The sequence below is a fragment of the Sus scrofa genome, chromosome 5 (assembly GCF_000003025.6).
Source record: "Sus scrofa isolate TJ Tabasco breed Duroc chromosome 5, Sscrofa11.1, whole genome shotgun sequence".
Lineage (NCBI taxonomy): Eukaryota > Metazoa > Chordata > Mammalia > Artiodactyla > Suidae > Sus > Sus scrofa.
In genome coordinates this window covers 81,454,475-81,469,760 of record NC_010447.5, presented here as the reverse complement: position 1 = coordinate 81,469,760, position 15,286 = coordinate 81,454,475, and the positions used below count along the sequence as shown (strand labels likewise).

Here is a 15,286-nt window from a genome sequence, read left to right as displayed (position 1 = left end):
AGCATAGCCAATCCAGGGAAATGGCATCTCTACTCAGTTTTGATTCAGAAAGTATAAATAGGGAAACATGACGATATAACTCTGGGTGAACATTTGTATTTCTGAGCTCTTGATTAAAGTTGTCGCTAGATGGACACTGGACTTAGAAGTGTCACATTCATGTAAGTTTCCAGCTGAGTCAACGTGCTCTTAGCTTTGGGAGCAAGTTTGGATTCTAGACAGTGGATCTTTGTTTCAAAGCACTAAAAGGGAGAGATATATCAGTAGTCAACATCTTCACGTACTTGTTTTTTTCTCGGTGGTCTTTGTTTATTACAGAAAATATTGAAATAAATTAAAAAGAACAGAAAAAGTTGAAATTAATCACATCATTTGTCTTCTCTTAAAACCAGCAGATTCAGGCCCCCATCCCAGCCCCAGTAGGAACCACTCTCAACATTCTGGTGCTCCACAGCCTTTTTTTTTTCCTCTAGGATCATAAAAATATACCTATAGGCTAAATGCATAGATCTATACCATTGACAGCTTTAAAAAAAAAAAAATGTGATCATGCTTTTTTCACTTACCCATACCTCCTAGACTTCCTCAATAGTATTTACAGTTACTTCATTCTACCTTGAGCCCCTGCACAGTATCCCAGTATATAGATTATAATTTATCTAAATAAGCTCTTATTGATGGCCATTTGGCTTGTTTCAAAATATTCGTTAATACAAAACGTGCTACAGAAATCTTTTTTATTTATTTATTTATTTATTTATTTTTGCTGCCAACTTCATGTCTTTTTAGAGCATTTAGCACCTGCCTGAAGGTGTCAGATGGTTGTGACTTTCCGTCCTTGAACCACCCAGATAAAGCAGAACAGAATATTTATTTTTGAGAATCCTAGACTCCCTTCCACAAATACTTCTTTCTTCTGACTCTTGTTTAGATGCCCACAACCAGTAGCAGTCATTTAAATTATAAATCCCTACGGGCAGTAATGTGTCTGCATTCCCATTCTGATACCCAACCAGGAAGAAACCCCAGTGGGCATCGTCCCTCCTCCATCGTCTCTCCTCCCACCCCCACCTCATCATAGGTCCAGCCTTCTCCCCTGGCCGCTGTCTCCTGGACCAGCCCTGAGTCCTTTGGGGGTTCACAGAGCCTTAAACCTTAGAAGGTGTTGCTCAGCAGAACTGAAATATGCCTCCATGCCTCCTGCCACTCACCAGCCACGCACACACCAAAAAAGCTCCAGCTCCTCCAACAACGGCTTTATCTCTGGAAAGCTTCTTCAATCTTGGAGGGACAGGAAGACTTTTTCTCCTCTTCGAGCTCTGCCTCTACACTTAGCATGGAAGCCAGCAGAGAAGACCCATCTGAAGCAGACGGATCTCACTTTCCCTTCTCACCTTCCAGCAAAAGGCAGGAACCCCCAGACCTCAACCCCCAGCCTTCCTCTCAGCTCTTTCTTCAGGACCTGGGGATTGTGGCATCTGGAAAGAGAGGAACTGGGGAGTGTGGAGACTACCCGATTGGGATCCTGAGATGGGAGACCGGGGGTGAAGGAATTCCACATCTGGCCACCCCACCCCGAGAGCTAAGAGGGGCAGGAAACTTGTGTGGAGGGGAAAACAGAGATACTGAGCTTACCGTCCTGGGACATCTCAGCTCCACTGTGCAGAGAGGCTTCTAACACATCTCTCTCCCTTCCCTCACCTAGAAGGGAAGGGGTACCTTGCCAAAGGGGTACTTTGTCCAGCTGCCCTGGGGAGAAAAGCAGGATCACCTTCGCCCTGCTGTCTCCTGGGTCCTGCCGCCGCCTTCTCCCCTCTGTCATCTCCCTGGGTGCTGCCTCTCTGGTGCTGAAGCTGAGCTCCCAGCGCTGCAGACCTCTGTACTTACGGGGCTCCCCTTTCTTGGCTCTCGGCTTTGACTCTTCATAGGGCTCTTAGCTCAAGGCCAGACTCCAGGCTCCCAGAAGTCACCCCGGGGATGGGTGGGGAGGGAGCAGAGCAAGAGGAGGCAGATTCCATTCGGCAGCCACAGTCCTCAGGGTGGAAATGGAACAGCCCGGGGCGAAGGACAGAAGGACCTGGGGTGGCAGCTCTCCGTGGTCCTGGCCGACGCCAATGCGTGGATGTTTAAGGCCAACAGCCGCCCGCCCATATTCTGTTAAAACGGATGAAGGAGTCAGGGCCTGTGGTACCAGAATTGGTTTTAATTAACCCGCTCGCAGTCTGGCTAATTAAAGTCTGAGTGCCCTGTTTCCACACTCCCCTGCCCCCCGCCCCCCAATCGTGTGTCAGTTGCCTGGGCGATCTCAAGGTTTCTTTTCACTTCTCAGGGCTCTCTCCCCGGTGTGAACTGAAAAGGCTTTGACTGTGTTTCTGCTTCCCACCCCCTCATCTTGCCTCCTCCCCATCAGTTCCCCCTCCAGCGGCCTTCTCTGCCCCATCTCTTGGTCTGGGCAGAAAAGCGGGAGTGAGGCAGCTCTAGCCACTTGATGGTTTCCTGCTTTACTCGCGCTCCCCCAGCTGCCAGATTGGTCCTGGAAATCGGAGTCTGGGGTTGGCTTAAAACCCACTGCCCTCGTCTATAGGTCCAGGGGATGCGATTTTAATTTCATCAAGTAGAAACAGGATCTTTGGATGGGTGAGGTTTGAACCGCTTAAAAATGGAGCCTGTGTTTGCGGTTCCATCTGAGCTGAATCTGAGGCAAGGCTGAAATATGGAAAGCACTTCCTTATAGTTTGGAGAACTCCTGGGAGGGAAGAGAAAGGAGGTTAGGAATTGGGGTGGTGCGGAGGTGGAAACATATCAGCTGAACTAATTCCATGCTGAAGGGCCACAGAGGCGGGAGCTGCATAGCCCTCACAGTATAATCATTTTAATGTGCCTGGTCCCAGGCTGAGCAGAAAGTAGACAATCAAATGATTGCTTGTTAAGTTAAACCTGAAAAGTGCAATGAATTGCATTTTTAAGCTTTGTGTTTTGGCTGATTCTCTCTTCCCTCTGTTAAAGTATACAGTCGGTGGCAGATTTTGGAGACATTTATTTTACAGTCTTTTAATGAGTGGAGATGGAGGAATACTCTTAGAGGAACAGGATGCTTTCTTGTAACATCCACGTCGTTGAGAGACTCTTTCCACTTGGCCTTCTATGTTGGCTATACTTCCTCAGTCAGCTTTGGAGCAAAATGTTCAGAGGGAGAAATGGCTTGACCAGAGTACCAACTATTTTTATTTTTAAAATTGATTTCTACTTCCTGCCCTTGGAAAGAACAACAACAACAACAACAACAACAAAAAAAAAAACCCAAAAAACAAATAAACAAAAAAAACCCTGCCAACTCTCACGTCCCAAGGCGACCTTAAAATTGGGCAGCAAAGTGAAGCTGTTTTCTTGTGTTGGTTCCTCCATAAAACAACATAGCTAGAGCAAGATGATTTTCAGGTCAATTTCCTTTATGTTAACAATTTTGTAGAACTGGCACAACATGATAATCCCTGTGGAAAGAAGTGTCATTAGCAGCAGATGACTGCTGGCTCTTTGAGGTTACGATTTAAAACTGTGCTGGAAATCCCATAGCTCCAGCGGGAAAAAGAGAACATGCAGTGGTGAGGGGATATCAGAAATAGGGTGAAAGGAGAGCAAATCTATTGCCTTGAGCTTCAAATAGGAAAATTTCCACCTCCACAGTTATTTTTTTTCAAGATATAATTTAAAATTTGATGTACATCTCATTGTTTTATTGCTCATGACTTTAATGTATACGTATATAGATTTGGACTGTGTTGAAAAGCTGCAGTTCTGTTTTAGTCAAACTCTTTTCTCATGTGTAAACCAGAGATTCTTCACGTAGGGTGCCTCCGCAGCTGTCCATCTTTTTGGGAAAACGGGTCAATTGGGGCCATGTTTCTGGACCAAAACAACCATAATAATAACCAATCTTATGGGAGTTCATTTGTGCTTTATGCCAGCATGACAAACATTTAAAATTGTTAGAATTCAACTGAAAGTGATTGAGAGGTATCTATACACACAACATGCTATTTGATTTTTGTGACAATCTCATAAGGTAGGCATGCCTCTTCCTCATTTTGCAAAGGAAGAAACTGATACTTAGGGAGATTAAGAGTCTGTCCAAGTAGGTTCAACTTGATGGAAAATCTGACATTTGAATTGGGAGTCTTCGGAGCAGTGCTACTGAAAGATGCTACATCTTCTGATCTCAAATAGCATCATGTGGGAGTGCATCACTCACCAAAACAGAGCACCTGTCATCTGTATAAGGCACAAAACACTGGGTGTTATTGCCAAGCAGACCCCGTCACGCTTGTCCATGTTGTCTTTCCTTTACTCAGCCAGATGTGTTAAAAGTCTGTAGTTAGCAGGACAATTGTCAGAGTCATGCCTCTTGACCTTTGTACTAACTTTTTCTTGACTCTTCTCTCTCCTGACTTTTGCTGAGTAAAAGGATGGGCTTCTGGCCTTTCCATCCTCTTCCAAGCCTGTGGTCCCCTTTCTGGGTATGGGTGCTGTCCGAGGTGCTGAGAAACTGTCATGGGAGGCGAGGCTGGTCCAGTCCTCCCTCCCCCTGCTCCAGCCTCAGGCAGGCTCTTGCTCTCTTACCTGGCACTAAGCCTTCATAAAACCGCCGCTTTGTAATCTGAGATTGTCCTCTGCTCGGGCAAGTGATTTTTTTCCCCAAGAGTGACTCTGCAAGGAGCCTCTTGTCCCTCTCTCTTTCCCAAGGACATTCTGGGAATGGAAAGTTTGGAAAAGGGTCGGCTTCCTCCTTCCTTGCTCTGAAATTTATTTATTTATTAAAGTATAGTTGGCTTACAATGTTGTGACAATTTCTACTGTACATAAAAGTGACTCAGTCTCATGTATATGTATGTATGTGTGTATATATATATATATACACACATACATATACATATATATGTATATACACATTCTTTTGAAATTTTAGGGCTATGGACTGTGAAGAGTATCTGGATGCTAGAGGAGCTTGAAAGCCTTCTGAGGCCAACAATTAACCTTTGCTGCTGTTCTAGGCTGATTTTCTACTTCTGGGTGGTGCCAGTGGTTGTAGGCTCTCTAAGAAACAGATTTAAAATGTTCTCCCCCACATATGTTCTCTGTGCCTTTGCTGAAAGAGTCCTTAACTCAGCCCCAGCTCATCTTGTTCAAGGTCTCTTAGAGGTCAAGGGAATGATGTGTGTGTGTGTGTGAGAGAGAGAGAGGGAGAGAAAGAGACTTTTCAAAAAAACTCAAGGGGCCACACTTTTGAAAAGAGAGACATAAGAGAGAAACTCAAAAACACACAAAGGAGTGTACTACATTCCTGATTGCTTCGTTCTAGGCCCAAATTCCACTCTCCCCTGAGAAAACGCACAAGGACTGGTGGCAACCGGCCCTTCGCCGCCACCGTCTCCGTTTGAGAGGTGATCGCAGAAGAGGGCAGGATGCCGCTGACCTTTCTTTGAGAAACTTTAGGAATAAAGGGGGCTCCGAAAGGACTAGACTTAATTTTTATTCTTTATTAGATATTCCCTAATTCCTGATTTGCTTCTGGGAAGAATAAACATGAGCATCCCCAGTATGTGTTGATTTTAATAATCTCCATGAAGGAGCCTGATTTACTTACTCTCTTTGGGCATCACCTGCGTCCTAAGATTGATCTGAGGAAAAATAAGACTGTGGTTCAAGCTAATTGCCATTCATCTTTTATCCATTGAGACAAACCTGAAAATAAGCCGGTATCAAGCTTCCTGCAGAAACACCTCCTTCTTCTGGGAGACTTACGTCCATCTCTCAGAGAAGCTCAGTCTCTTTTTATTTTTCATGCTCTATTACTTAGAGATTGTTGTCATAAAAGGTACAGTGTGTAGGAAACATAGAACAGCCATTGTTAAAGAGTAATCCTGACCACTTATGAATAATCTTTTAGAGGAGAGTTGTTTTTACCTTGCAGGGTGAGAGTCAGTCTTCTCTGCACGTGCTCACCACTCTGAGCTTATTCTTTAAAGGAACTGTGCTCACTACAGATGAGAAGGGAAATTGTGCCTGGAAGCTACTAGCAAAGTGGAAAGATTATAAACGAGGAGAAATTTCAACACAGAAACTACTAGACTCATTTCAAATCTACTATTGTTTATAGTTTTTGAAAATGAACAGGAAAGCTCATAAAAGGCAGTGACCATGTGTGTTCGTGTGTGTGTGTGTGTGTGTGTGTGTGTGTGTGTGTGTGTGTGTGTGTGTGTAGGCGTACAGTCCGCTGGGAAGAGAGCAGTTTTCTCTTTCTTTTGCCAGGTCCATTTTTTAATTAGCCTTTTTATTTTGTCACCTCTGTGGTTTTTTGCAGTTATTAGGCAAGTCACTCATTGCGTTCTGACCATTTCAGCCTCACTGTGGGTAACTGAGATGTTTCATTGATGTGGTTTTGTCCCTTTTATTAAGTGACAAACATTTATTAAGCACTTACATATGTTAGTTGTTGAAGCAGTGTAAATACAACCTATCTAGCCATAATCTAGCCTAAACAAGAGATAATGTCTTTCTTTTAAAAAATCATAAGGGAGTTCCTGTTGTGCCTCAGTGGACTCAGGTTCAATCCCTGGCCTCGCTCAGTAGGTTAAGGATCTGGTGTTGCCTTGAGCTGTGATGTAGATCAAAAGACGTGGCTTGGATCTGGCGCTGACGTGGCTGTGGCTGCCGCGTGGGCCAGCAGTGTAGCTCCCATTCAACCCCTAACCTGTGAACTTGCATATGCCGTGGGTGTGGCCCTAAAAGGACAAAAGCAAACAAAGTCAAATGGCTTAGACTAAGGTGCAAAGTTTTAGTTATTTTAAAAATAAAATTGCAAGTTTATTTGTTTCTCAGGTTTTTTTTTTTTCCCTTGCAAAATAGTTTGTGAGGGACAATCTTCACTATTCCCTGTGATTCAACTCAAAGAAACTTTTAAAGATTGCTGAATACCTACCATGTGCTACATGTTCAGCCTTTCGGAGGTGAAAAAGATAGCCAAGGCTCCTGTTTTTATGAAGCTGATAATTTAGTGGTAGAGTCGCTGAAGCACAACTGAATGACTGAGTTAGAGTTTAGCTTTCTCCTTTTAGAAACCTATTGAATGCTAATACTACACAGTTTTAATATTCTTACATATATTCCTTTTGTTTGGAAGTAGCAAGGTTAGCTGTCATTAAAACATTACTGTTGTTCCTTTTTAAAAAACCTGCTCATTTAATATATATTAAATGGATAATAATACTAACACATGGACATGTACTGAATCCTGTTGCCGTAGCTTTTATATCCAGGTAAAAAGTGCTAAGTACTGAGGAACACATGAAAACTTCAGATACTCTTTTCCATTCAGTATGTAATTTTCTCCTGCCAAAATTACAACCTCAACCTTAGCTTTGACTTTGAGCATACTCATTCATATTCAGTAGAACTAAAAAAAATCCCTATAAAATAAAATATCCAGTCTAAAATACTATATAATACTTCTGTTCCAAAATCAAGAAAGTCTCTAGTTTACATTTAATGTGAAGTAAAGGAACATTCATCAAAATAGTCCTTTTGGGAGTTCCTGTTGTGGTGGCGCAGCAATGAATCCGACTAGTATCCATGAGGATGTGGGCTTGATCCCTGGCCTCTCTCAGTGCGTCGGGGATCCGGCACTGCCATAAGCTGTGGTGCGGGTCACAGATGCTGCTTGCATCCCGAGTCACTGTGGCTGTAGCTCTGATTTGACCCCTAGCCTGGGAACTTGCATATGCCGTGGGTGCGGCCGTAAAAAGAAAAGAAAAACAAAGTCCCTTTGCAGGTGTTTGGGCACTAGAGGAGCACCGAAGGAAAAGTCCACTTCCACTTGTAGAATCAGCGCTTGTCAATGAGCTCTTCAAAGTCATGAGGAAATAGATAAAGACAAGACAATCCCAGCTTCAAAGCAATGAATCTGCAGACACATTTAGACCAAATTACTCTTTGCACCCAGCTGGCATACGAAGGCGAAGGCGGGTTTTATTACTTCCTATTAATGGACTAGGGACAGCTCTTTGAAGACACATGTTAGCATTTGAATTGTATTTCGAGGCTGGAAGGAATCTTTGTTCATCCAGTTTAACTCCTTCATGATTAAAGGAAAACCAAGGCCCAAAGAGGGGATGTGGCTTCTACAAGACGACATAACTGGCAAGCGGCAGAACTGACTGCTGCGAGTCAGGTTTTCTCAAACTCGCTGTACCTAGTAAATGTGGCTGGGCGCAAGAGAATCACCTGGGGCACGTAAAACACAGGTCCCTGTGCCCAACCTCAGATACCCTAGTTGCGTAGAGCCGGGATGGTGCCTGGGATTCGTTGTTGATGATGAGACAGCTGGTCTGAGAATTGCACTTGAAGAAGTACTACAAAAATCCTTTAAGCTTTAACTGTTTTCAAAATAAAATGGTATAGTAGTATGAGCAAAGCTTTTAAGGAGTTTCCACTGTGGCGCAGCGGGTTAAGAACCTGACTAGTATCCATGAGGATGTGGGTTCGATCCCAGGGCTTGCTCAGTGGGTGAAGGATCTGGCATTGCTGCAAGCTGCTGCATAGGTCATGGATGTGGCTGTGGTGTGGGAACTTCCATATGCCTTGGTGCAGCCCTAAAAAGACAAAAAAAAAAAAAAAAAAAAAAAAAAGCAAAGCTTTTGAGACATTGTTATCCTCCCCACTGTCCCTCAGCTATGCCCGTATTCCTGTAAAGTGCACGACCAACAAAAGTCGGTCAACTGCCCAGACTTGGCTCAGATGATCACAATGAGCCCCCACAAAGTGTGGGAAGACTGAGATCCTGATCATTCTTTTTGTCACAAGTTGATCCAGCTAATGTATTTGTAAGGCCATGAGAGGAATATTTCATTCCAAGGAGCACTGGAAACGGCACCATTTTGTAACCAGTTAAGTTTTTTTTAACATAATTAAATTTCCATTTAAAACTGTCTTCCCTTATTCTTGCAAGAGTATTTACTGAGTATCTACCAGCCGGGCTTTTAATGAGCATCCACTGCATATTAAGTGTCTTCAAAATGTCTCCCCAAACAGACCTGACAATCAATCGGAAAATGATAGTGCAAGGTTTGGGAGTCAGGTGGAGAGTTCTATCCCTTTCCACAGCAGTATTTATGATTACAATAAAACTTACAGAAATATTTTGATATTATGCTTTGAACTTTAATATTTATAACTATTTCAATAGGCTCCTGAATGAAAGAAAATCTACACAGGCAAAATAACAAAGCAGTAATTAGAATCACAGTCCCCTGCCATAGAAAATGACCTTTATAGGTTAAGATTTATATTAAGCCCCGAACTTCAATTCCAATAGATTCATTCATGTTTCCCATTCAGTGACCCATATACTCCTTTAGGAATTCTTAGAGCAAATACAGAAGTATTTAGGAAGGTTGAATGAGGCAGGTCCCAAATTTTAATTAAGTCTGATGAAATGTGACAGGTTATTGATTTTTAACTCAATTAAGAGGATGCGATTATCATCTCTAAATCAAAGATGAGCCCCCAAAGATCCACCCTTATATTTTGGAGCTGTATATTAATATGCTGTCATTTCTAATTATTTTGATTTACTTGTTGATCCTCCATCTTGTTCTAAAAAGGATTTAAGGCTGTCATTTCAAATAAAGGTTTGCTTTTCAGATTTTTTCAGATGAAAGAAGTAGCTGGATTTCCATCAATAGCTTCTTAAGCTGACAGATGAGGTTCTGCCCGTGGCTTCACTTTAATTTCTGGAGGGCATTGCAAAGGATTCCAACTTCACCTACAAAGAAAAACAAATGAGCCACTCATATCATGAACACACATCCTTCAAGTGTCCACTATGTATGAAACACGAGAGGCTCGGTAGGGTTCCTGGATGCACGATGGACCACCCCACCCTTCAAGATGCTGACAGCTGAATTTGGGCTGTTAAGGCCTGGGCGACTCCAAGTTGTGGGCAGTGCTAGAGCTCTGACTGTAATTAGCTTACTCTTTCCAGGGGCTGTTTCTCAGGGAAGGAGGTCATAGTTTTCTCCCGCGGGAAATCACTAGCTCTTCTGTTTCTCTTTTATATGCCCATCCATAGATGCTTGCAAGGAGCTAAGCCACAGGACCTAAAAGTGTGGTTCACACAAACCAGAATCACCCTGGGGTCCTATTACGGATGAGCCTTGCTACAAATTCGGTGAATTTAGTCAGGAAACATGACCCAGGACTGCTGATTTTTAAGTAGCTTGCTAAGCAGTTCTGTGCACACTAGGTTTGAGAAGCCATGGTCTAAGCAGATCACTCAGCCTAGGTTGCCAGACCGCCGCACTTGGTACGGTATGATGGAGCTGCTTCCATTCATGCCATGTTCTCACATGCCAGGGGGCCACGGGGACACAGACTCTTCATAGACGTGGAAGAGGCTTTGGAGACAGACCAAGCCTCACCCTTTCCTAGATCCGAGGAAACAAACGTATAGAGAAGCGATGGGGCCTTATGTAAGGTCACATAGCTCCGAGGTCCTTCCGGTTCTTAAATTTGTCATTCTGAGATTTTAAAACATCCCCTATAGACAACAGCTGATAGAGTGATTTTTGCCTCCCCGGAGGCAAAGAGAAAGAGAAAACAGCTATGGCCTAACCCTCCTATCTTACATCGCAGCCTCCAGAGCCCTTTGCCAAGCCTCTCTGGTGAGCAGATCTAGTCCAGCTGAATATCCAAGATGCCATCTGGGGGGGTGAATGAGCCCTGGGCTTTTGCAAAGTGGCTGACTGCAGGAGGCCGTGCCTCATTGGGACTGACTCTAAGGGGCCAGCTCTACGTATTAGAAATGGCCCCAGGCTGCGCAGAGGGGTATTAGATACATGAAGCCCGCCTGCCCTTTTGGCCTTTGCCAGTATTATTTCGGACAAAAACTCCCACTTGGCCGAGAGCTCCTCCCTTTAGGTTTGCAGATGGTTTTGTCCATTCATTCTCTAGCTCTCGAGAACCTCATATCCTTTTTAGGACGAGGACTAAGGGCTGAGGATTTGAAAGCCTGTTGGAGACGGCCGAACCTGCGGAATTCTGCAGTAAACAAATTGGGTGCACATGCAAAAACACAGCCACAAAGAGAGCTTTATCAGTACCTGCACCTGATTTTGCTCCTTAACCTATGTCACCTTCCCTAATAAAAGTCATGTGGGCTAAAGCCTAGGGGCATTTGTTCTGCGAAACAGAGTGCCTCCTGGTCCCCCCCTTTCTGGATGTAAGAGAGTCTTGTGTGTTTTGTTACACCGCGCCTGCCCTCTTCCAGGATCTCCCGTTGCCGTGCAGCGCGGCCGTGGCTGAGTGGTGCCCAACGTGGGGCTGGAGGAGAAGGTCTGCCATGAGTAGGAAAAGGTGAAACTACAGACAGCAGAAACGGTAGGCTTGCACTCGATGGAGTCGAGACTGTGGGTGGCAAGTGGCGCAGGGGGAAAAGAATCTGCCCAGGAACCATGAGGTTGCAGGTTCAATCCCTGGCCTCCCTCAGCGGGTTAAGGATCCGGTGTCCCGTGCTGCTGTGGCCGTGGTGTAGGCTGGCAGCTGTAGCTCTGACTAGACCCCTAGCCTGGGAACTGCCATATGCCACAGGTGCGGCCCTTTCAACCAGGATAACAATGGGGAAGAATCAATCACAAGAAACTAAACCTTATATTCAGTTACTTAATTGTATGATAAAACAGTCAGGGGTTCGGGTAACAGAGTCTAACTGAGATAGAGGAATTGTTAGAAGCCGTGATCAAATATAAGCCTTGGTTTCCAGGCGAGGCTACTGTGGACCCAGAGTGGTGACATTCTGTAGGAGAAAGTTTAAAGTGTGCCCGTCAGCCTGGGGCCTCTCTCTCCGTTTGTTTTTTCCACATGGGATGTTATGTAGTAAGGCCTGTTTTGGAACCCTTGTGGGAGCATACATTTGAATCCAGTCTCTCTTGGAACTGACAGGTTTTACACAGATGTACCTTATTCATGGCTAAAACTTCCAAATGGGAAATACGAGGTCTCTGTTTGGCTTGTTTGTGTTGTGCATGCATGGCATTGCCAAAATTAATTCATGAAAGAGTTCTGCTTAATTGGCTTAAAGGAAATCAAGTGCTTCCATAAATTCTCAAAATACCTAAAGTAAATTAATTTTTGGTTCACGTGAACTGCAAAAAATTCAGTATTTGCTATTATTAGATGTTAATATTAAAGTTTGTTGATCTAATAGAGACAGGCTTTAGAGTCATCAGCATTAAGCATAATACCTTACTGTACCTGGGTTTAATGGAGGAATGTACCTGCATTTTATTAAGAGAAAAGAGCCTGTCTTAGAGCTTGTTGTTTTGAATGGGAAGATGGGGGACAGAGTAATAGGGGTACAGAAAGTGATGGAAGGTTTGTGGGAAGTGGACAATGAGAAAAGAATTTTGTGCATGATTGGGGCTAAGTTTAAAATTTCAGTAAACTAATTTTAAAAGTAAGCTAGTGCAAAATGTGAATTTGGATTCGGTCTCTGTTAAGCTTTTCATAAGTCAGGGCTATGGGAAATCCAAGACGGCTGCTTGGCTCTTCCCGGCTCCCTGGCAATCCCAGTAATGAAAAAGGAATGGTTAGAAAATGTGTTTTCCATTTGGGGAAGACTTTCTACAGCCCTAATTTGGCTATATTTGGTAAAAATGAGGGTAATTTTAAAGAAAAAGTGCTTTGATTCATATTCTAGTTTCACGTATTGAGCTTAGTGTTTACTGTCTAAAATTCACCTCCCAAAGAGTTCTTTGCTGCTATGTTACATTATTATAAACTTTAACTGCATTATTAAGAAAAATAATCTGTGCTTTTTCTGAAGCTGATTGCTGTAATTGTCTCTGGGTGAATATCAGATTCCCAGGATCACCAGGGAACTATATATATATATATATATATATATATACACATTCTGGAAAAGTATCCTTTAAAGGGTTGTCTTCAGCCTAACATGTTTCTTATCAGGAATTAAGGGCCATAGGCACTAAGAGAGTGAAGAAAATTAACTCCTAAATTTATACTTCTCACTTCAGAAGGGCCTCTACATTGGACTGGTCCATAGAGTGACTTCAAACTCACCCTAAAACAAGGCTCTACTAAGAAAAAGACAACTTCCTGGACAAAAAGAAGACAACACCAGAAGTAGGACTACCACCCCAAGATTGTCACACCTGAAGGTATGGTTATTTGTTTTACTTCTGATTTAGCCCGATGGATTTCTCCCCTCCAAGGCTCTTATCATTGATGTTACTCGGTGGGATCCCTCACCTGGCCAGTTAATACCTGCTCTGACCCAGGCCACAAATATGTTTTCTTCTAATGTTACTCAAGATCAGTTAGCAACAAGTGAGACTTTAGCCAAGGGCTCTAACTTTGCCAGGCTATAGTATTTAAATCTAAAGATTCCTTTATGTTGGGAACAATTAAACCATCTAGGGATAACCAACCTAATAGCACTAGGAAATTGGGCTGGATGGACAAAGCTGGTATATAATTTCCCTTAAAGATAAGAAGACTAAGCCAGCTGAACAGGGTGAAAGCTCTTAACTTAAACTCTTGTTTATGACTTTACTAATAGTGCTATATTTTTATTAACTGTTTTCAAAAAATTGCAATTTCTTGCATTGCCAAATTTGTAACTGAGTCTCTGATAAAATGATAAACAGTTCCATATGAGGTCAGTGATCTCTGGATATGGGCAGATGCAACAAGTGGGAATGTTTTCCTGGACCATAGCAGACCAGAAAGATAGGTGGTCCAGAGACTTTTGGCTCCTGTTCATAAGGCCTCATCTAGTAATTACAACACACGGAGTCGCCTATCAGTGAAATCTTTGCCAGATCTAGGAATGTTCCTGCCTAGCACTGTGGGACGAGATGATGATGATACGCCTCCCAAAACTATGGTGGATTTATGACCATGGGGGAGCCCTGTGAACTGAAGTTTGGCACTTGCCATCAGCCTCTACATGGGGTAAAGCATGGGCCACTGTGGCTGCCGGCCCACAGCACCCCCTGAGCAGAGCTCAGCGTGGAGACCAGGAGTGGGGCACTCTGTGCTCTGGGAAAACGGACAGAACAGGCCTTCAGTTAGATTTCAGGTGAGGATTTTTATGAGTCCAAATTCTTGCATCTTCTCCTTTCTAGAAAAACGGAAATCATTTACAGTGGCATCTGCATCGGGCATTAGAGAGAAAAGGCAGAATAGAGTAGGTGTGGGTCAGGCAGCCAAGGTGATGCTAGGAAATATGATGGGAGTGATTTTAGACTAGTCTTTCTATTGCTGAAAACTTAAGGTTTATGTGCCCTGTCAGACTTGATGCCACCAGCTGGTCTCACAGCAGCATCAGCTGGCAGCTCAACCTCACATCTTCAAGGCCTCCTCTTAAAACAACAGACAGGAGACAACATGATAAGGACCGAGAGCTCCTGTTATTTAGGTACTAATACCGCATCAAACATTAAGACCTACTTAGATAAAACCGCACTCCTCCTTCAACAGTACCGGTATCAACCTAAACTCCAAACCTCTGTTGAATCTTATTTTTCTTTTCTTCCCAGTCTCTATAGGAGGAACCTACCATGTCCAGCCACCCAGTACTCGTCGCCCCAGCCAGCAGGAAGGAGCTACAGAAGAGAGCACTGTCGCCCTGTCCCATGTGACCGAAGGCTGGGGTGATAGGTTCCCAGGAGGATGGAGACAGACCCCCGCCCCCCGAATGTGACTGTTCCCCTTGGAGACCTGCTGCGGACATGGTCTGCAGAATCGGAGTGATCCATAGAAACCAGGTGAACGCTCTGCAATCAAAATGTGCTAAGACTGTTCTTATGCAACAAATAAATAACAAAGGGGGAGATGCTGGAGACGGCCGAACCTGCGGAATTCTGCAGTAAACAAATTGGGCACACATGCAAAAGCACAGCCACAAAGAGAGCTTTATCAGTACCTGCACCTGATTTTGCTCCTTAACCTATGTCACCTTCCCTGATAAAAGTCATGTGGGCTAAAGCCTAGGGGCATATGTTCTGCGAAACAGAGTGCCTCCTGGTCCCCCCGATTTCTGGATGTGAGAGAGTCTTGTGTGTTTTGTTACACCGCGCCTGCCCTCTTCCAGGATCTCCCGTTGCCCTGCAGCGCTGGCCAAGGCTACAGCCAACCTGCCATGGCCCTCCACTCAGGTCTAGATGGGCAGCCAGACGAGTGAACAAATACACAATTACCAAAAATATAATAA

At 43.9% G+C, this 15,286-nt stretch overlaps 1 protein-coding gene across 1 annotated transcript in view; it reads right to left on the bottom strand.

The window, feature by feature from the left end:
- PAH (phenylalanine hydroxylase) overlaps positions 9,192–15,286 on the bottom strand; it is a 75,169-nt gene continuing 69,074 nt past the window's right edge. The window contains 1 exon segment of the mRNA XM_021092656.1: positions 9,192–9,817. Coding sequence (XP_020948315.1) covers positions 9,774–9,817 — 44 coding nt within the window. The 3' untranslated portion in view covers positions 9,192–9,773.